The 22,491-nt window shown below is 50.7% G+C and overlaps 2 protein-coding genes across 3 annotated transcripts; both read left to right on the top strand.

Annotated features, from left to right (window-relative positions):
- The first annotated feature begins 2,470 nt into the window (after positions 1-2,470).
- DHDH (dihydrodiol dehydrogenase) lies at positions 2,471-11,427 on the top strand. The gene is made up of 7 exons (XM_012754264.3): positions 2,471-2,620; positions 3,055-3,166; positions 4,379-4,542; positions 5,885-6,137; positions 9,941-10,065; positions 10,905-11,055; positions 11,279-11,427. Exons 1-7 carry the CDS (start codon positions 2,531-2,533, stop codon positions 11,386-11,388), a joined length of 1,005 nt encoding a protein of 334 aa, XP_012609718.2. The 5' UTR covers positions 2,471-2,530; the 3' UTR covers positions 11,389-11,427.
- A 5,056-nt stretch (positions 11,428-16,483) lies between these two features.
- On the top strand, positions 16,484-20,588 carry BAX (BCL2 associated X, apoptosis regulator). 2 transcript variants are annotated; one of them, XM_020283484.2, is made up of 6 exons: positions 16,484-16,608; positions 17,195-17,246; positions 17,334-17,555; positions 17,845-17,980; positions 19,822-19,926; positions 20,316-20,588. In XM_020283484.2, the coding sequence occupies exons 1-6, from the start codon at positions 16,575-16,577 to the stop codon at positions 20,418-20,420; spliced, it is 654 nt and encodes a 217-aa protein (XP_020139073.2). In that variant the 5' UTR covers positions 16,484-16,574; the 3' UTR covers positions 20,421-20,588. The 2 variants fall into 2 exon arrangements, with proteins under 2 accessions (XP_020139073.2, XP_012609730.1); XM_012754276.3 differs by having other exon boundaries at positions 17,334-17,480.
- Positions 20,589-22,491: the final 1,903 nt, after the last annotated feature.

The raw sequence follows: 22,491 nt of genomic DNA on the forward strand, positions 1-22,491 counted from the left end.
AATTCCACTACTGGCCATCTACCCAAAAGATCAAAAGTCACTTTATGAAAAAGACACCTGCACTCGAATGTTTATAGCAGCACAATTCACAATTACAAAGCTGTGGAAACAACCCAAGTGCCCATCAATTCATGAGTGGATTAATAAAATGTGGTGTATGTATACCATGGAGTACTACTCAGCTTTAAGAAGCAACGGTGATCTAGCACCTCTTGTATATTCCTGGATAGAGCTGGAACCCATTCTACTAAGTGAAGTATCTCAAGAATGGAAAAAACCAGCACCAAATGTGTTCACCAGCAAATTGGTATTAGCTGATCAACACTTAAGTGGACATATAGGAGTAACATTTATCAGAAGTGTGGGGGGGGGATGGGTATATACCACCACAATGAGTAAGATGTGCAATGTTTGGGGGATGGACACGCTTGAAGCTCTTACTTGAGGGGGGAGGGCAATATATGTAACCATGGGCAATATATATAACCTTAACACTTGTAACCCTATAAAACGCTAAAATAAAAACAAAAAACACAAGATTTATGGGTCAGTAGGTGTTTAGGATAACATCAAGGGTTGTTTGACCTAAAGACAGGATTTAAGGTAAGTAGAAAGTAGAAATTTTAGATGCAATTCCGGAACTGGGGTTAATCAGAATTCCACATGTTGGATTAGCATGCAAGATGGAGTTGCTTTATCCTTCAGAGTAGGAAATTAGCCTTAGCTGTGTTAAGCCATGAGAGTTTGGGGGCTATTTGTTACTGCAACATAACCCAGCCTAATCTGACTGATACCATTTCTAATTAAATAATTATTTAGATAACTATTTAATTTGCACAGACCCACCCCACTGCCTTTACAACTGCATGAGGACAGAGAAACTGTTTTATTTGTGATATGTCCCCAGGACCTGGCACAGATTAGGTGCTCAATAAATATTAGTGTTCTGGAGTGCTCTTACTCATGGCTTCTTGTGCACAGATGTGAGAGTTTTTCAAGGGTACCTATGTTAGGCCAGGTGCCGTGGCTCACGCCTGTAATCCTAGCATTCTGGGAGGCCAAAACGGGCAGATTGCTCAAGGTCAGGAGTTTGAAACCAGACTGAGCAAGAGCAAAACCTCATCTCTACTAAAAATAGAAAGAAATTAATTGGCCAACTAAAAATATATAGAGAAAAAATTAGCCGGGCATGGTGGAGCATGCACCTAGTCCCAGCTACTCAGGAGGCTGAGGCAGGAGGATCAGTTGAGCCCAGGAGTTTGAGGTTGCTGTGAGCTGGGCTGATGTCACCGCACTCTAGCCAGGGTAACAGAGTGAAACTCTGTCTCAAAAAATAAATAAATAAATAAATAAATAAATAAATAAATAAATAAATAAAAGATTAGTTCATTTGCAGTTGGTTAAAGTAATGAAGCTTTGTCTGAAGGTTTGAAACATTGTAAGTTACAGTAAGGAAGTCTGTTGATTACAGACAGAAGCCACTGGATACATACCTATACTGAGACTCAAGTGATTTGAGATGTGCCAGTATTTGAACCTTCACCTTGTATGGCCTTAATTCTGTTAACAATTTACTACCTTACAGTTACAAAATGTAACTTCAAAATGGGAGGACACAACTAAGCATGTGACCTCCATTCCCCTCACAGCCAGCAACTCAGTTTTAAGGTTTTTCTGGGGTCCCCTTGGCCAAGAGGAGGTCCATTCATTCCGCTGGGGGGCTTTAGATTTTACAGAAGTTTACAGAAGGCATCCCCTTGTCCAAAGCTATACCGCCAGGAAGGGGCCAGGAGGAATTTGACACCAGGCTCCTGGGCTCTAAAGCAGGAGAGCCTGGTTTCTAAAACTATATATAACCCCTGGAAGCAGCCAATTTGCTGTGAGACGTGGAAAAAGTGACCAGCGAACTTGGGGAGGGGGCGGTGGTCTCAGTTTCCCCCTCTGTGTGTGTGGGGGGGGGGCGCAAAAGAATCCAGTTCCCAGGTCTGCCGTGAGAATCAGTGCCCGAGGAGGAAGTAACTCGTGCAGCTGGGGGTCTGGCCTACAGGCACTTCGTAAACATTAATAATTATTTTGTTGTCTTTGCTATTAATACCCTTCTCTCTCCCTCTGGACAACTCCTAAGGGTGCGTGCGCAGCGGAGCGATAAGGTGAGAAGAGGACAAGGTCGCGACAAAGTCCAGAGGGCAGGACAGTAAATCTAACACCCCAAGGGTCGGAGTTGACAAGAAAATAAAGCCTCCCCAAGCCCCCGCCCCGCGCCCCCCGCGCCGCGCCCCAGGTCACGCGGCTAGAAGTTTGCAAAAGCGCGGACTGAACACGTGCTCCCCCGTGCGGCGCAGCTTAGCGGAGCGCTCTTCCAATGGGGACGCTAGGAGCCAATGACGTCATCCAGCCCTTTGGGGCCGGGAGCCAATGAGAAGCGGCGTAGCAGCAGTGGGCGGGGAGGTCGGGACCCGGTGGGCGGAGCGTCAGGTCTTCAATTCGCCGCCGGCCGAGCTGAAAGCTCTGGGGACTCCGCGCGGCGGCGATGGCGCTCCGCTGGGGTATCGTGTCAGCCGGCCTCATCTCCAGCGACTTCACGGCCGTGCTGCGGACGCTGCCGCGCTCCGAGCACCAGGTCCGCCCTCCCTCCGCAGCCCTGGGGAAACCGGGGGAGAGGGTGGCCGCCACTCCTGGGTCTGACCCGGGAGGCAGTTTGGGGTCCCGGACTTCTGGGTCCCCAAGGCAGCACAACAACGCCTGTTACCTCCTTATTCCTTCTCCACCTCTGTCCTCCAAACCCGAGTTCCTTGCGGTTTGGGAGTGGCTTGATGTGAGCTCCTGTGAAGAGAAGTAATTTAGGTGTTACGGGATTTAGCAATAATTGCTGTCCCCAGGTCGCTCTTTCCCAGGGCCCAAGTGTCTAGCCCCTGTCACCTTTTCCCCCAGGGCCACATCTCCCCCTCTGCCCTCCCGGGGGATGTAATCTCTCCCTGGGCCCAGCCTCCCTCCCATCCACCTCCCTCCCACGCCGGCCCCAGCCCCTCAAGCCTGACCCTGGCTCTCATCCAGGTGGTGGCGGTGGCGGCCCGCGACCTGAGCCGGGCGAAGGAGTTTGCACAGAAATACGACATCCCCAAGGCCTACGGCTCTTATGAGGAGCTGGCCAAGGACCCCAACGTGGGTGAGTGGCGAGGGCAGTGCGGGCGCTGCCCTCCTGGCGGCCCCAGGAGCGGTGCAAAGCCCCGTGGGAAAGGCCAGTCCCTTTGGGCTTCTGGAAAGACCTTGAGTTGGGAGGCGCAGCTGTAGCAACGGGCTTGGTCTGGGCTGGCTGTCTAGCATGTGTTAAATTGCGTCTCCTTTTTTTCAAAGGCTTCCTTTTTTTCATTCTTTTGAGAAGGATCTTGGTCTGTCGCCCAGGCTAGAGTGCAGTGGCCTCGTCATATCTGACTGCAGCCTCCAACTCCTGGGCTCAAGGGATCCTCCTGCCCCAGCCGCCGGAGTAGCTGGGGCTGCAAGCCCGGACCACCACTGCTGGCTTTTTTATTTTTGGTAGACACAGGGGTATCGCTCTTGCCAAGGCTGGTCTCGAACACTCAACATCATGGGACCACTTTGTCCCTGGGTGTGGGGGCGGGGCTTATCAGTTGTGTGCGGATCCCAGCAGTCTGAGGTGGGCGTGGCTGCTTTTTGTTTTTTGAGACAGTCTCACTCTGTTGCCTGGGCTAGAGTGCCCTGGCATCAGCCTATAGGGCTCACAGTAACCTCAAACTCCTGGGCCCAGGCAATCCTCCTGCCTCAGCCTCCCGAGTAGCTGGGACTACAGGCATGCACCACCATGCCTGGCTAATATTTTCTATATATTTTTATTTTATTTTATTTTTTGAGACAAAGTCTCACTTTGTTGCCCAAGCTAGAGTGAGTGCTGTGGCGTCAGCCTAGCTCACAGCAACCTCAAACTCCTGGGCTCAAGCGATCCTCCTGCCTCAGCCTCCCGAGTAGCTGGGACTACAGGCATGTGCTACCATGCCCGGCTAATTTTTTCTATATATATTAGTTGGCCAATTAATTTATTTGTATTTTTAGTAGAGACAGGGTCTAGCTCTTGGTCAGGCTGGTTTCAAACTCCTGACCTCCAGCAATCCGCCCGCCTCAGCCTCCCAGAGTGCTAGGATTACAGGTGTGAGCCACTGCGCCCGGCTTCTATATATTTTTAGTGACCCAATTAATTTCTTCTCTATTTTTAGTAGAGATGGGGTCTCGCTCTTGCTCAGGCTGGTCTCGAACTCCTGACCTTGAGTGATCCTGCCTCCGCCTCCCAGAGTGCTAGGATTATAGGCATGAGCCACCGCACCTGGCCGGCTGCTGACCTTTGATCTCCTTCTTCCCACCTTAGAGGTGGCCTACATTGGCGTCCAGCACCCCCAGCACAAGGCAGCGGTGCTTCTGTGCCTGGCGAATGGCAAAGCCGTCCTGTGTGAGAAGCCCATGGGCGTGAACTCGGCGGAAGTTCGAGAGATGGTTGCGGAGGCCCGAGCCCGAGGCCTCTTCCTTATGGAGGTAAGAGCGGAGGAACCCTTGCAACATCCGACATGGCACTGCTTGCTATGACTAAACACAGTTGCCTGTGGACATTTTGTAAGGAACACAAAGTGTTTGCCAACAGTCAACATGGCCACAAATATTAAACTAGTGGTCAGTGCGTTGTCCAGGATGTTCTTAAATCCCCTGGCAACATCCATTACAGAGGAGCCAGTATTTTGGGCCCTTAACAAACATGGTGCCAGTTCCCTACTTATTTTTTGTAGAGATGGGGTCTTTTTTTTTTTTTTTTTTTCTTTTTGAGACAGAGTCTCGCTTTGTTGCCCAGGCTAGAGTGAGTGCCGTGGCGTCAGCCTAGCTCACAGCAACCTCAAACTCCTGGGCTCAAGCAATCCTCCTGCCTCAGCCTCCCAAGTAGCTGGGACTACAGGCATGCGCCACCATGCCCGGCTAATTTTTTCTATATATATTAGTTGGCCAATTAATTTCTTTCGATTTATAGTGGAGATGGGGTCTCGCTCTTGCTCAGGCTGGTTTCAAACTCCTGACCTTGAGCAATCCACCAGCCTTGGCCTCCCAGAGTGCTAGGATTACAGGCATGAGCCACCGCGCCCGGCCAGAGACGGGGTCTTGATGTGGTGCCTAGGCTGGTCTCAAACTTCTGGGCTCATGCGATCCTCATACCTTGGCCTCCCGAAATGCTGAGATGACAGGCATGAGCCACTGCATCTGCCCCCATAAAAGGATATTGAGCATGGGGTGAGACAGGGTCAGATCTAAAAGAAGGAAAGATCCTTCTGGGGCCACCTGGAGGTGACTACCAGGAATAGACTGGGTGAATTACTTTGCTAGAGCTGACCTCACAAAGTACTATGGACTGGGTAGCTTCAACAACAGAAATGTGTTTTCTTGCAATTCTGGAGGCTGGAAGTCTGAGATCAAGGTGACCCTAGTAGGGTTGATTTCATCTGATAACCATCTTCTCCTACCTCTCTAAAAACCATGTTGCCAAATTATGAATTGCCAGGCAAAGCGTATGGACACAGTTCAGCCCATAACATGGGAAGACTGGAATAATGGTTGAGCTAAGAAAAGACAAGGGTCAGGAGAGTCAGGGGCCGGAAGGTTACAACTTGGGGACTGATGGGTTATGTTTACAAACTGGGGAGCAGTGGGTACCCCTTCAAGATTGGGACTCTAGCTCCAGCCTGGGCAACAGAATGAGATCCTATCTCGAACAACAACAACAAAAAAGATTGAGACCCTAGAAGGGATAAGAACTGGTTAATTCCCAAGTCCTGGGGTCCTGACTCCTTTCCTTCCCTTACACGTCTTGCTTTCTTTCCCCTGTGATCTGCAGGCCATCTGGACACGCTTTTTTCCTGTTTCGGAGGCTCTGAGGTCTGTTTTGGCCCAGGGAACTCTGGGGGACCTCAGGGTGGCTCGGGCAGAATTTGGTTGTAACTTAAGCCATCTACCCCGAGCCACAGACTGGGCCCAGGCTGGTGGTGGCCTTCTGGACCTCGGCATCTACTGTGTGCAGTTCATCTCCATGGTCTTTGGTGGGCAGAAGCCAGAGAAGATTTTAGCCATAGGAAGGCATTATGAAACAGGTACCCACTATCCTGGATGATTTGATGGTGATAGGAATGACTATCTCTTCCTGGGAGCACTGGGCTGGGACTAGGTCTTCTAGCCCATGACAATCAGATGAGACAATTAGACAAACTTCCCATGAAGTCAAAGAGAATCAGAGTAGAGAGTGCAGGAGGGCTTTGCACTGGGACTTTGCTCTTAGGCCAAGAGAATCAACATCTCTGAGGCTTATATTACTTTACTGGTAAAATGTCAATTATAGGGTTCTCATGGGAGTTAATGAAGTAACTGTTGAGGCAAATGGTAAGCAGTTAATAAATACAAATGATTATTATTTTTTGAAGTTGTATTAGTGATCCCTTGCTGTATAACAAACTACCCCAAATAGTGATCAATTCACTTGAGCCCAGGAATTCAAAGTTATAGTGAGCTATGATAAGGCCACTGTACTCCAACCTGGGTGACATGATGAAATCCTGTCTCCAGAAACAAAACAAAACAAAAATAGCGATCATTTATTATTAACAAGCCTGTGATTCTGTGTGTTGGCAATTTGGACTGAGCTCAGCTTGAGTGGTTCTTCTGCTGGTCTGATTCATGCAGCTGCAGTCAACTGGCTATTGGCTGGGGTTGAATGGTCCAGGATGGCCTCATTGATGTCTTTTTTTTTTTTTTTTTTTTTTTGAGACAGAGTTTCGCTTTGTTGCCTAGGCTAGAGTGAGTGCCGTGGCGTCAGCCTAGCTCACAGCAACCTCAAACTCCTGGGCTCAATTGATCCTCCTGCCTCAGCCTCCAAAGTAGCTGGGACTACAGGCATGCGCCACCATGCCCGGCTAATTTTTTCTATATATATTAGTTGGCCAATTAGTTTCTTTCTATTTATAGTAGAGACGGGGTCTCGCTCTTGCTCAGGCTGGTTTCGAACTCCCGACCTTGAGCAATCCACCCGCCTCGGCCTCCCAGAGAGCTAGGATTACAGGCGTGAGCCACCGCGCCCGGCCTAATTTTTTCTATATATATATTAGTTGGCCAATTAATTTTTTTTTTTTTTTTTTGAGACAGAGTCTCAATTTGTTGCCCAGGCTAGAGTGAGTGCCGTGGCGTCAGCCTAGCTCACAGCAACCTCAAACTCCTGGGCTCGAGCGATCCTTCTGTCTCAGCCTCCCGAGTAGCTGGGACTACAGGCATGCGCCACCATGCCCGGCTAATTTTTTATATATATATCAGTTGGCCAATTAGTTTCTTTCTATTTATAGTAGAGACGGGGTCTCGCTCTTGCTCAGGCTGGTTTTGAACTCCTGACCTTGAGCAATCCGCCCTCCTCGGCCTCCCAAGAGCTAGGATTACAGGCGTGAGCCACAGCACCCGGCCCTCAGGCTGGTTTTGAACTCCTGACCTTGAGCAATCCGCCCGCCTCGGCCTCCCAGAGAGCTAGGATTACAGGTGTGAGCCACCGCGCCCGGCCTAATTTTTTCTATATATATATTAGTTGGCCAATTAATTTCTTTTTATTTATAGTAGAGACGGGGTCTCACTCTTGCTTAGGCCGGTTTCGAACTCCTGACCTAGAGCAATCCTCCTGCCTCGGCCTCCCAGACAGAGTGATAGGATTACAGGTGTGAGCTAGTGCACCCAGCCCCTCATTGATGTCTTCAGGTGGTAGGTTATTGTCTGGGGAGCCCGGGCTCTTCTCCACATGGCCTCTTCAGCTAAATATCTGGGGTTCATTTATACCATGATCTTGGAATTCCACGTACAGCAAAAAAAGGGCAGGCCCTGATGTGCAGACACTTTTCCAGGCTCTGTTTGCACCATATTTGCAAGTCACATGGCCAGCTCAGATTTCAGGAGTGGGAAGAGTGGGCAAATGGACTGTACTTCTTGGTGGAGGGGCCAAGTGGCACTCTAAGAGGAATGAGAGGCACTATTGTGGCCATCTTTGTTTCTCTCTTTTGTTTTTTCCAACATGCCATTGCTGCCTTGAAGTAGGGTGGCCATCTTTGCAAACAGTACCACAGGAAACAAAGAACAACCAGGAGGAGAACAAAACAATGGCTTGAAGAAAACTCTCTCAGTGGAATATCTGGTTGATTTCCATGCTAGCTATAACAACAGATTCCATTTCTCCAGTGCTTATTCTATATTAAGGTTATTATAGGTATGATATCCAGAGGTAGATGTATTAGAAGTGTCCCCATTTTACAGATGAGGAAACTGAGTTGCAGAAAGGGGAAGTGACTTACCCAGGTTCACAGATCTAGGATAAGAATTTGCAACCAGATATAACGGGATCAACAGGTTTTTCTGTGCGTGGTGTGTCTGAGGTGCCCCAGAACTAGACTAGCACTTGACTAGACTAGCAATCATGCTGAATTGAACCAATCTGAATATTTATATATCACTTATTGTGATCTAAATAGCCTTCTAAGTGCTTTATGCATTTTACATCATTTTATGTGATACGTTTAACGTTTAACAACACCATAAGGTAGGTTCTACTATTAATGCCTTTTTAGTGATGAGGTAACTGATTCACACATACCTATAAAACAGGTTTGTACAGAGGAAGAAACCGAGACTCAGAAAGATGAGGTCTTTTCCTTTTTTGGGGGTGTGTTTGGTTTTTATTCCTTTATTTTAGTAACAGCTTTCCGGAGATATAATTCACATACCATACAATTCATTCATTTATGTGTCAGAGAACAAGGCTGTGATTAAAAAAAAAGATGAAATGTAGAAATAAATAAAGTATATAATTAATGCAATGGCTTTTATTCAGATGATTTAGAATGAATTTTTTTTAGATTGAATTTTATACTTTTTTTTTTTTGGAGACAGAGTCTCACTCTGTTGTTTGGGCTAGAGTGCAGTGGCCTCAGCCTAGCTCACAGCAACCTCAAACTCTTGGGCTCAAGCAATCCTCCTGCCTCAACCTCCCGAATAGCTGGGACTATAGGCATGCGCCACCATGCCTGGCTTATTTTTTCTATTTTTAGCAGAGACGGGGTCTCACTCTTGCTCAGACTAGTCTCGAACTCTTCAACTCAAGCTATCCTTCCACTTTGGGATTTTTTTTTTTTTTTTTTTGAGACAGAGTGTCACTTTGTTGCCCAGGCCAGAGTGAGTGCCGTGGCATCAGCCTAGCTCACAGCAACCTCAAATTCCTGGGCTCAAGCAATCCTCCTGCCTCAGCCTCCCGAGTAGCTGGGACTACAGGCATGAGCCACCATGCCCGGCTAATTTTTTCTACATATATTAGTTGGCCATTAATTTTTTTGTATTTATAGTAGAGACGGGGTCTCGCTCTTGCTCAGGCTGGTTTCAAACTCCTGACCTCAAACAGTCTGCTGGCCTTGGCCTCCCAGAGTGCTAGGATTACAGGCAATGAGCCACCACCCCCCGGCTGTGAACATTTTTTTTTTTTACTAAAAAACAAACAAACAAAGGAGCAATAAATTTAATTGGTTTTAAAAACAAAACAAAACAAAAATAATCAGCACACCTTTAGCTGTAACTCCCCAGTTCTCTCTTCCCCCACTCCAGCCCTAGGGAACCACTAATCTTCTTTCTGGCTTTATGAATTTTCCAATTTTGGGTATTTCATAGAAATGGGATCATATGATATGTGGCCTTTTGTGTGTGGCTTCTGTCACTTAGCATGGTATTTTCGAGGTTCATCCTTGTAGCGCTGCGTTCTTTTTTCATTGCCGTACAAAAAGTGAGGGTTTTCACCCCGAATTCTGCGGGGAGGATTTGAGGGAGGCCTTTGCAGTCTGACCCCAGAGACCCAGCCCTGCCCTGACCCATGACTTCCCACCAGGTGTGGACGACACTGTCACTGTGCTACTGCAGTACCCAGGAGGGGTCCACGCCAGCTTCACCTGCAGCATCACGGCGAAGCTCTCCAACACTGCCTTAGTGAGCGGTACCAAGGGCATGGCCCAGGTGAGACCAGCGGGCTCAAGGGCTGGAAATCATGGCCCTTAGCAATTGGGGAGGGGGCCAGTTATGGCTTTTGGAGCTATATATGTACTGAAGCAGCCATTTTTCACACCATTGCTGAGGATTTCCTCCTCATTAACAATAAATCAAAGGATGGGTTTGGGCCCCCAGCTCCTTCCTGGTCTGTCAAATATCCTTAGGCCTGAGGAGAAGCCAGTTATTATCAACCATGCTTAGAGGGTAGTTGTGACCTTTGAAATTGCTCCCAGGTAGGATCTGGGTGTCAAAGGTCAGCTTCACTGGGCTTCCTGGAGTCCTGTTGCTAGAAAGAAGCTCTGTTGTTCGCAGCCAGCGTGCAGAAGACTTTGGACCTGGCCTTGGGTTTTAAGGGACCGACCTCAGTCATTCAGGCCTCGTTTCCCATGAGAAGTCAGGGCTGCACCTCTGAATTTCCATTTTAGCCCAGACTTGGGGATGACAGTTTAGGTTTCCCAGGACTGTGAGGCTGCAGAACAGGAACTTCTCCTAGTGGAGAAGGTGCTGGATTCTCTGAACAAAAGGGGAGTCACAAAGACACAAAGATAAGCCCTCTTCACTAGACCTAAGGAGCACCTTGTCCTCAGCGTCGGGTTAGACAGAAGTTTGCTCCTGGGAGGACAGACGGACAGTGGTGTTGCTAAGGAACAAACCCCTAGCAACCAGGAAGGAGCAAGGGCCCAAACCCCCCTTGGGGATGGACCAAGTTCTTCCACACCGGGTGCCAGAGGGAGGCCCCTGAGTGTCACCCGGCATGTTCTGGGGCAGGGGTGAGGGCAGCAGAGCCACTTCTTATTTTCCCCCAGATCCTGTCCCCCTGCTGGTCCCCGACAGAGCTGGTGGTGCAGGGGGAGCATAAGGAGTTCCCGCTGCCCCCAGTCCCGAAGGAGACCAATTTTAAAAACGGAGCAGGCATGTGTTACGAGGCCAAGCACGTCCGGGAGTGTTTGCGCAAGGGTAAGGATGTGGGGGGCATGGGAGGGGCCAGGCCTAGTAGGGGGATGTTGGGTTTCCCCTCAGACTGTCACCATCTGTTTAGAACTACATTTACCAGGATGCCTAGGGACATCCACCCCCCCCAACCATGAATTACTGTGCCACATGGGATTCTGGGAGTTGTAGTTCTTTTGGTGTCTGGTGTGTGGGTAAGAAGGGGTCCCTAATTGCACTCTCCCCCCAGGCTTGAAGGAAAGTCCTGTGATTCCCCTGGCAGAAAGTGAGCTCCTGGCTGACATCCTTGAGGAGGTGAGGAAGGCCATTGGACTCACATTCCCCCAAGACAAATTGTGATGTTCACCCTGAATAATAAAGACATGGTTTCTATACAAATCTTAGATCTTGATGGTGGTGATTTAGCAGGAGCTGGAGAGCCCACATCAAAGGGTCACTGGATCACGCCTGTAATCCTAGCACTCTGGGAGGCCGAGGCGGGTGGATTGCTCAAGGTCAGGAGTTCGAAACCAGCCTGAGCGAAACCCTGTCTCTACCAAAAATACAAAGAAATTAATTGACCAACTAAAAATATATATACAAAAAATTAGCCGGGCACGGTGGCACATGCCTGTAGTCCCAGCTACTCAGGGGGCTGAGGCAGGAGGATCGCTTGAGCCCAGGAGATTGAGGTTGCTGTGAGCTAGGCTGATGCCACGGCACTCACTCTAGCCTGGGCAACAAAGTGAGAGTCGGTCTCAAAAAAAAAAAAGGGTCACTGGAAAACAATCTGGGCCTGGTACAGTGTCGTGGGCCTGTAGCCCCAGCTACTTGGGAGGCTGAGGCAGAAGGATCACTTGAGCCCAGGAATTTGAGACCAGCCTGGGCAACATAGCAAGACTCCATCTCGATTTTAAAAAATAAAGGTAGGCCAGGCACGGTGGCATGCCTGTAATCCTAGCACTCTGGGAGGCTGAGGCAGTCGGAACGCTCAAGGTCTGGAGTTCAAAACCAGCCTGAGCAAGAGCAAGACCCCGACTCTACTGAAAATAGAAAGAAATTAATTCGCCAACTAAGAATATATACAAAAAATTAGCCAGCCATGGTCATGCATGCCTGTAATCCTAGCTACTCAGGATGCTGAGGCAGGAGGATCGCTTGAGCTCAAGAGTTTGAGGTTGCTGTGAGCTAGGTTGATGCCACGGCACTCTAGCCTGGGCAACAGAGTAGACTCTGTCTCAAAAATAAATAAATAAATAGATTAATTAATTAAATAAGATAATAAAAGTAAAAAAAGAAAAAAAAAGTAAAAAATAATTTGCGTAGAATGATGGGGTGGGGGAAGGTGCTGTCAGGACCACTTTTCCCATAAGCTCCTGGGGCGGACACGTAGGAGCAGATCCACATTCCCTGTTATGGCTTCTCTGGGGTTTGACCCTCATTGCCTTGGTGTGATTTTTTGCAAAACAGCCTGATTTCTTACCTCAGAAATCATGCTCTTTCTCAGTTCCTGAAAGCCACCCAGCTTTTGCTCTTGTTGCTTGTTGCTCTGCTGTAACTGCCTCTCCTCAAATTCAATTCCAATGGTCAGGCTTTTCCTTAGGAAAGTGTCAGAAATGCAACTCAAAGTGGCCTGCACAGAAATAGGATGCATGGTAACTAAAGCCTTCAGGGGAAGGCTGGTGTCAGGCCAGGGCTCTGTCTTTCTCCATCTCTCACGTTCCCTGGCATTTGTTTCAGTGAAGGACTCAGACACTGGTTAAGTGGAGGTCTGAGCACTGGAGCCAAATGGCGCGTGTGACGTTCAGAAGACAATAATGTGTGGGTAGGAGGTGTCCCTGACTACACTCTCCCAGCCTCTCTGCCTTTGTCTGATCATCAATGAAGGGGAGAGACTAGTAGTAACTACCCTCTGGTGAGGATTAAATGGCACGGTGTCTTAGTCCATTCGGGCCACTGTAACAAAATACTGTAGACTGGATAATTTATTGATATAAATAGCACGCATTTGTTGCTCACAGTACTGGAGGCCGGGAAGTCCATGATCAAAGCACCAGCAAATTCGGTGTCCGATGAGGGCTCACTCTTTGCTTCAAAGATGGCTCCTTGTTGCTGCATCTGCACATGGCAGAAGAAGCAGAGGGTCCCTCAAGCATCTTTTATAAGTGCACAGACCTGACTGGGTGCGGTGGCTCACACCTGTAATCCTAGCACTTTGGGAGGCTGAGGCGGGAGGATCGTTTGAGTCCAGGAGTTTGAGGTTGCTGTGAGCTATGATGATGCCACTGCACCCTAGCCTGGGCCACAGAGCTGTCTCAAAAAAACCAATACATGCACAGATTCCATTCATGAGGGCTCCACCTATATGACCTAATCACCTCCCAAAGGTCCCACCTCTTAATACCAACACCTTGAGGCTGGGCACGGTGGCTCACGCCTATAATACTAGCACTCTGGGAGGCTGAGGCAGGCAGATTGCTCAAAAATATAAAAATAGAAAGAAATTAATTGGCCAAACTAATATATATAGAAAAAATTAGCCGGGCATGGTGGTGCATGCCTGTAGTCCCAGCTACTCGGGAGGCTGAGGCAGGAGGATTGCTTGAGCCCAGGAGTTTGAGGTTGCTGTGAGCTAGGGTGATGCCACGGCACTCACTCTAGCCTGGGCAACAGAGTGAGACTCTGTCTCAAAAAAAAAAAAAAATGCCATCACCTTGGGGGTTAGGTTTCAACACATGAATTTGGGGGGAACACGTGCATTTAGACCACTGCAGATGGCGTACGAACAGCCCCTTGCACATACTAGGTTCTCAATAAATGTTACCTGCTGACTATACACTTTGGGCTCAGGTCTGGTTCTAGTACCTTTTATTCAGGGACTCAGGCTGAAGGCGGCACTACCTGAGGCATGCCCTTCTCATGGTGGCGTATAGGTGCACTGAGGGTGAGTGGAAACATGGGAGGCCTCTTCATGCTACGGCCAGATGAGGCCATGGCAAGGGCAGGGAGGGAAGGAAGATTCGTGAATACTACTGCCTGTCCTCTTTCTTCAGTTTTCAAAGCAAACCGATCTTTCAAGGTCTAGGGCAACTATCTTCTTTTAGAAGTTTTCTCGAGCTTTTCTTCTGTATGCCATCCAACACTCAATCATGCCTTTTTTTCCCCCTAGCCAGGTTCTCACTCTGTTGCCCTGGCTGGAGTGCAGTGGTGCTATCATAGCTCACTGTAGCCTCAGACTCCTGGGCCCGAATGATCCTGTTGTCAGCTTCCCAAGTAGCTGGGGCTATAGGTGCATACCACCATGCCTGGCTAACTTTTACATTTTTCTTAGAGACTGGATCTTGCTATGTTGCCCGGATTGGACTCAAACTCCTGGACTTGAGCGATTCTCCCACTTTGGCTTCCCAAAGTGCTGGGATTATTATAGGTGTGAGCTACCACGCCCAGCCTGATGCTTTTTTTTTTTTTTTTTTTTTTTTTTGAGACAGAGTCTCACTCTGTTGCCTGGGCTAGAGTGCCATGGCATCAGCCTAGGTCACAGCAACTTCAAACTCCTGGGCTCAAGTAATCCTTCTGCCTCAGCCTCCTGAGTAGCTGGGACTACAGGCATGCGCCACCATGCCCAGCTCATTTTTTCTGTATATTTTTAGTTGGCCAATTAATGTCTTCCTATTTTTAGTAGAGACAGGGTCTCACTCTTGCTTGGGCTGGTTTTGAACTCCTGAGCTCAAACGATCTGCTTGCTTTGGCCTCCCAAAGTGCTAGGATTACAGGTATGAGCCACCATGCCCGGCCAGCATTTGTTAAATTACACATAACTGATGAATCATGTAGTGTGCTAGTTTCTGGAAGAATTCAGGATAAATTAACACAATCCTGACCCTCATGGAAATTTTGCGTAGACAAAAAAGACCAACATCAAACTAAAACATTGCACACATAATTAATTATAGTTGTGAGAAAAGCATTATAAATCCTAGGTGCTATGAGAGTTCTTTCCACAAAGGACTCAATCCAAGAGATCTTCCTGACACTCAGGTCTGACTCTGCCCTTCGCCTGCTCAAAACTTTCCCATGGCTCCCAGCTACCCTTGGAAGCCTATATCAATCCCTTCTCTGATGTGCCCAAACCCTTCATCATCTGACCCTAGCCCACTTTTCTAATCTTAGTTCTGTCGTGGCCCGTTAACAGGATGGAGGATGAACACAGAATAGAAAAGAAAACACAGACGCACATACAAAGACAGTTGACTTGAGTAATAATACACCGGGTCAGTTTTATTTTTATACTTTACAAAATTAAAGTCAGTTCCTTATACATAACCACCCATGCCTTTCAGCAATGACCATAAATTCTGGAACACGTAGCCTTAAGGATACAGATGTCCCCTGACTCAAGGTTTCCAGGTGGTTGCTCTAGGCACCAGGCATAGATCATGGACCGAGATTAGCAAGAATGGGCAAGGCAGCCACAGGGGGCATTTCTCATCCCCAGTTTCTCTTAGGGTGATACCCTAAGACCTTAGGCTGATTCCTGGTGGCTGTGCTGGCTTAGGTCACCCCTCCCTTGAGGGATCTTACCCATCATTGACTAACCAGCCATCTTATGGGGCTCAAGCAGCAATCACAGGAACAATGTATTTATCGTGTGGCCTCCAGACGCCCATTGCCATGGGGCTGGGCAGCTCATGCTTACTTGCAGCTCAGGTCCTTCGTTATGCCTCTAGGCAACAGCCTTGTTTGTCACAGGGATCTTGTCCAGCACACAGTACTTTTAAACACTCTGGGCAGAACACATATATTACTAAATTTAATTCTTAAACCAGGAAAATATAATGTCAGTCCCCTACATAGTTCCCTTTACTTACTATTATTTTCTTTTTAACGTGAGATATAATAATTTACATAAAGTGCACAAATCTTACGTATACAGCTCGATGAATTTTTAAAACGTGTATACCCCTCCAACCACCACTCAGATCAAGATATGGCATATTTGGGGCACCCTAGGAACCTCGCTAGAGGCCACTCCCTGTCCATACCCTGCTGTTCTATCACCACGGATTAGTTTCTGCCATTTTTCAAGTTTCATATTCCTTTTATTGTCAGTCAAATACACACACATACAGGCTTCAGTTATCTAAAACGTGCTGCCTGGGGGCACGGTATTTTGGCCTCTAAGTCTGTGCACTTGCTGCTCCTTCTGCGCTGGGGAGGGCTCAAATCCTGCCCCAATTTCTGAAAATTGTGCACGAGTAACTGAATGAATGAATGAATGAAAGTCACAGCAGCGGCCGAACAGGTGGCCAGCACTTAAAGGGAGGCGCTGATTGGGCAGTCACGTGACTGAGGCCAAGGCTCCCCAGGGAGCAGATCAGGAAAAGGTCACGTGACCCGGCGGCCCTGCGGGGCAGCAGCCCGGGGCGGCCATTTTGCGGGGCGGCCACGTGAGCGACGCACGTTCAGGGGGCGCTCACGTGACCGGGGGCGCGCTGCGGCCGCCCGCGCGGAGCCGGCGAGAGGCGGCGGCGGCGGGAGCAGCGGTGATGGACGGGTCCGGGGAGCAGCCCAGAGGCGGGGGTGAGGCGGGAGGCAAACGGGCGGGAGGCGGGCAAGCCCCCGTAGCCGGCCGGCCCCAGGATCCCTCCTGCCGGCCTGGGGCTGTGCGATCTCCAAGCACTCCGGGGCAGAAACTCCCAGATCGGGCGCTGCCAGCCTCCAGCCACCTCCTTCCTCGGAGGTTCCCGGCTCTGTGGTGTCCGCGCCCCGGTTCCTGCCTGCCTGGCACTCTGGGACCCCGGAGAACCTGGGGATCTCAGAAACCAAGCCCCCGGGCAGGCCCGGGCTTGTCGCCCGCTCCACTTCCTGCCTCTGGCCCTGGTGGGAGGGGCGGGTCTCTTCTCTGCCCCCTCAGGCTAGGGGTCTCGATGCTTTAAGTGTTCCCCTAGCCTCCTCTCCCGGAAGAATGTAGGATAACAGGCCCAGGCTCCTAGCCTTTCTCCATCAGGGACTCAGTTGCCTGGATCCACAGGCACTTTATTTACCAGGGACCCTGGAGTCCAGAGCCCCCGGCTCTGTCCTCCCTCAGGGACCATAAGCCTCCAGAGTCTCCTGACCCCTTAGAACCCAATAGTCCAGGCACCTCTTCCCTTCCTTTCTCCTCTAGGGCCCACCAGCTCTGAGCAGATCATGAAGACAGGGGCCCTTTTGCTTCAGGGGTGAGTTTGAGGTCTGATTATTGTGGGACGGATTTGAGAAGTTACACCCCATTCTGATTCTGCACCCCCACTCCATTCCCATTCTAGTTTCATCCAGGATCGAGCAGGGCGAATGGGGGGGGAGGCACCCGAGCTGGGTCTGGAGCCGACGCCCCAGGATGCATCCACCAAGAAGCTGAGCGAGTGTCTCAAGCGCATCGGGGATGAACTGGACAGTAACATGGAGCTGCAGAGGTGTGGCCCCTGGGGACCCGGAAGTCCAGACACTGGTCTCCTCCTTCAGAACGCAGACGTCCGAGCCCCACACAGGTCTCCTCCCCTAGGAACTAGGAGTCTGAGCCCCACCTCTCAGCTCAAGCATTCTAGACTCCCAGCCCTCCCTTCCCCCAGGATCTTGAAACCCTCCTTCAAGGAGTGGTTTTTTCTACCTTCCAAGTACTAACTGTTGGTTTTGTCCCCTTCTCTTGTCCCATGTGGGCTGTTGCTTTTCATAGCAGGCTTGGGCCTCAGTTTCCTTATGTTTAATAGTATGTACATGCCAGAATCGCAGCCCTCTGCATGCTCTTCCCCCCAGCCTCGGTTCTCCCCTTTCTTGCAGAATGATTGCCGATGTGGACACAAACTCCCCCCGTGAGGTCTTTTTCCGAGTGGCAGCTGATATGTTTTCTGACGGCAACTTCAACTGGGGCCGGGTTGTCGCCCTTTTCTACTTCGCCAGCAAACTGGTGCTAAAGGTGGGCAGCTGCCAGCAGTGAGCCCAGGGGTGCTCCCCTCAGACCTGTGAGGACCTGGGGACCGTGGGATCAAGCCCTGCAGTGGCCCCGTGACCACAGAGGGAATGGAGAGAGACAGCTGTGGACTGGGTGTCTGTGCCTTCATTTATTCATTCAACAAACATTTATTGGGCCTGTAATAATTCAACAAACATTTATTGGGTGGGGCTCAGACTCCTAGTTCCTAGGGGAGGAGAGCTGTGTGGGGCTGGGACATCTGCGTTCTGAAGGAGGAGACCAGTGTCTGGACTTCCGGGTCCCCAGGGGCCACACCTCTGCAGCCACACCTTGGCCTCCTATGTGCCAAGCTGGTACTGAGCACCAGGGGGAACAGCACTGAACGAAACAGGCTAGGTCCCTGCTCTCGCAGAGCTCACGTCGAGTGAAATAGGCTGATGTGATTGGGCACAGTGGCCAGGAAGACTTCTAAGAGCAGGTGACATTAAAGGCAAAGTTGGAAGGACAAGAAGGATGCAATGAAATGTAATGATCAGGAAGAAGAGGGATCTCGGGGAGGGGACAGCACGTCCTGGGGTAGGACCAAGCCTGGCGTGTGGAGCGAGGTGGGGACAGAATGGTGAGCAAGGGGAGGGGCGGGAAGTGGGGGCAGAGTTGTGCAGGAGCAGATCGTGCGGGGTCTTCTGGGCTGTTGTAAAGACTTTAGCTTTACTTTGAGTTAGACAGGAGTGATGATCTGGTTTTAAATAAGGGAACAAAGTGACCTGATTTATAAATTGAAGCGATTATTCTAGCAAGTACAGATGCTCCTCGACTTACCATGGCGCCGCATCCCCATAAACCCATCATACGTGAAAATATCGTAAGTCAAAAATGCATTTAATGTCCTGACAGATCCATGGTAAAGTCACAAAATCATTCATCCGAAGTCGGGGACTGTCTGTATAGCAAAATAACCATAGAACCTAGGTTTTGGGCTGTGTGGCTGTTAACTGAACATTCTTTTAACATTTTTTATGAAGATTCTTAAAATACAATGTTGGGGGGAGGGGTGTCCAAATTATCCTGGCTGTCGGCAGTAGACGGGGGATTATGGGGTGCAAGGGCAGAGGAGGGATACTGGTGAGGTGGTGCCTTTAATAGTCCCCGGGAAGGGTGACAGGCCTGGACCCAGCAGGTAACAGCAGAGGTGGGGGCGGCTATTTAGTGATGTGATTTCAAGATTGAGCCTATGGGGCTTGAATGCGGGATGTGAGGGACACAGGGTGACAGTGGCGCTGCACACAGAGTGGGGGACACTAGGGAAGAAGCAGCAGCCACTCACTGCTAGGAGGGGACGCTCTGGGTGTTGGGAGAGCACCTCATGGGTCCAGGCTCAGGGTGGTCTTATCTGGGCTAGAAACCCCACTCCCGGGCAGTGACGTTTGGCCTGAGCTTTGTGAGGTGAGTGAGACTTGGCTTGGTTGAGGACTGTCAGACGGACCGAAGGATCAGCGTCTACACGGGTCCTGCTGGCAGGGAAGAGTTTGGTGGGAGTAAGAAAACAGAAGGTCAACAAGGCCCTGAAGGGTAGAATGAGGTCAAGTCACAGCGTTTACGCAGGGCCTTGTGGGCCGTGCTGTGCCTCTAGGTCTTTATCCTGGGGACACTGGGAGCCACAGAGGGCTCCTGAGCAGGGCAGTTGACAGTGATGTGATCTAGTTTACAGTTTCTGAAGCTGACTTCCACTGGGGCTGGAAAAGAAACTGCTAATTAAGGCAAAGAACAGAGAGAAAAGGCTTGGGGTCATTGTCTGCAGGCAGTGGGGACAAGGCTGTCTCTTACGCCCACCCTGCTCCTTGTAGGCCCTGTGCACCAAGGTGCCCGAGCTGATCAGAACCATTATGGGCTGGACAATGGACTTCCTCCGAGAGCGGCTGCTGGGCTGGATCCAAGACCAGGGTGGTTGGGTGAGACCCCGTGATCCACCCCCACCCCACCTGGGACCCCACTGGGCCTTCCGGCACCACAGAGGTGCCCCCTCCCCAATTTTCAGATCATCAGCTGTGGCCTGTAGTGTGTTTCCTTACTTGTCCCGTCATCCAGATTCATGTAGTATCTGCTGGCCTCCTGGTGACCTCTGACCTTCCTGTGTCCCCAGACTTGATTAGTGCCTTGTGCCCTTCCTGGTGCCTCCACTTCCTCTATCCCTCAAGTTCATTGACCTCAACTCTTTAGTACCCATTCATCTTAGGCCCTTGTCCCAACTCCTGCCCTCTGACCTCTGCCTCCCTGATCCCTTGCGGGCTGACCCAGGGGCTGGCCAAGTTGCTGAAGTGACTAATGTCCCTGTCCCCAGGACGGCCTTCTCTCCTACTTTGGAACCCCGACGTGGCAAACAGTGACCATCTTCGTGGCCGGAGTGCTCACCGCCTCGCTCACTATCTGGAAGAAGATGGGCTGAGGCCCCCCGCTGCCTTGGACTGTGTTTTTTCTGCATAAATTATGGCATTTTTCTGGGAGGGGTGGGATTGGGGGACATGGGCATTTTTCTTACTTTTGTAATTATTGGGGGTGGGTGGGAAGAGTGGTCTTGAAGGGGGCAATAAATCTCCTTCGGGCCACACTTCAAGAGTTGGAGTCACTGGGCCCGGCTGTCCTGTGGTGACCTGGCCTGCCCACCCCCCCTGCGCCAGGCCACTGTCTGGTCACCCATGAGGCGGCTGCACGGGGACTTGAAGCTCTGCCCACTCCCTCGACAACTTTTCCTGAGGGTGCCCAGTGCTGTTCGTGTTAGTGATGAGTTAGTCCCAGTCCTGCCTCCGTGGGGCAGGGATGCTGACTGGCTGTCACATCTGTCGCAGCCTAGGGTGATTGTGGGCCAAGTCAGGCAGCACTGGGCAAGGTCTGAGCAAGCCTGAGGTGGGTGGAGGTATGTGGAAAGCACATGGCCAGCAGGCTGCAGACCAGGCCTGGCCAAGGGGACCAGGGCCTGGAAGCTGGTGCCTATGGGACCACAAGAAGCAGCATGTGTACCGGGCTGTAGGGTGGCAGAGAGGGACAGGGTGGCAGGATTGGGGGGCAAGGCCTCTGGAGCAGAGTGAGGACATCACTGGAGGTTGGGAGGCTGAGGAGGGTGGGCAGAGGCTCCAGTGTAGAGGCCCAGGCCTGGGGGCAGGGTTGGGGGAGTGGTCATAGAGGAAGGGACCTGGCTGGCCACTCACAGGCTAGGGGGAGGAGCTGGCCCCATAGCTGGGTGGGGCCCTCCCCAGAGGAGCAGGCCTGGGGAACATGCTGAGCCCAGAGAGAGGCCTGTGTGTAGACACAGATGGAGAGAGAGAGAAGAGAAAAGCATAGAAAATGACATCACTCAGGGAGAGTTGCCTGCCTAATTTTTTCTATATATATTTTTAGTTGTCCAGATAATTTCTATTTTTAGTAAAGACAGGGTCTTGCTCTTGCTCAGGCTGGTCTCGAACTCCTGACCTGGGCATGAGCCACCACAGCTCATCTTTATCTCAGCCCCTCCTCTGTCCTGCCACCTGTGGGCCCTTCCAAGTCCCCTCTCCACAGGTGGGGCCCGCTGGAGGCTAAAGGTCTTTAAGGCTGAGGTATGAAATTTGGTGAATGAGTAACTAGGGCCCCACGGTCACCTGGGTGCCCCAGGCAGCTGCCCCTCCCCCGTGAACTCCCCAGAGATGCCAAGTCAGGGGAGATACAAGAGCAGAAAGGCAATGAGGGGAGACTGAGCCACCACCCAAAAAGGGCACAGTATGGCCACCAGCAGGATCTCAGGGAAAACAGGAACTAAAAAGAGGGTAAGACCAGAGAGACAAAGCACACAGCTGGGTTCCCAAAAAGGCGGCGCCTTGCTTGAGGGGGCCAACTTGGGTCTTAGCCAGGCCTGGTGCCGAGGGTCCCCGCCAAAAGGAGTCTGAGCAGTGATGACTCCACCCTAAGGAGTCTGAGCGGCTGGAGGGGATGAGGTCAGCGCGCTGCCCCACCCCCACCCCTCCGGAGCCCCTTCCTGCGCTGAGCTCAGCATGACTCAGCACAGCTGCTGCGCTGGTGGCCAGCTCAGAGGCCCCTCAAGGACCCCAAATGCCAGCCTGGCCCCTGCTGCAGATCCCTTTGGTCAGGGGCCAGCTGACTTGGGCTGCTTGGAGAGGATCCTCTGCCGCAGGCCTTCACCTCTTGCCCCAGCCCCAGTGGCTTCGGCTCCCCCCAAGCAAGTGAGCTGCCGCCATCTGGGCACTTAAGTAGAGTCAAGATTCTGTCGTTGGTTCTTCTTTCCTTCCATTCCATGACTGTGGCTCCTTGAGGGCCGGGTCCTGACTTGAGCCAGCTCTGTCTCCCAGACGTCAACATGGACCTGGCACACTTTAAAAATGCACATTGATTGAAGAACACACACCCCATCCCTAGGTCCCCAGACTCTACTTCTTTTCCACAACCCAGAGCTTCACTTTGGGAGCTTGAAGGCAAGAAGAATTCCCAGAGTCTCTTTCTTTCTTTCGTTTTGGGAAGGGAACCGT

This window comes from Microcebus murinus, chromosome 16 (genome assembly GCF_040939455.1).
Source record: "Microcebus murinus isolate Inina chromosome 16, M.murinus_Inina_mat1.0, whole genome shotgun sequence".
Lineage (NCBI taxonomy): Eukaryota > Metazoa > Chordata > Mammalia > Primates > Cheirogaleidae > Microcebus > Microcebus murinus.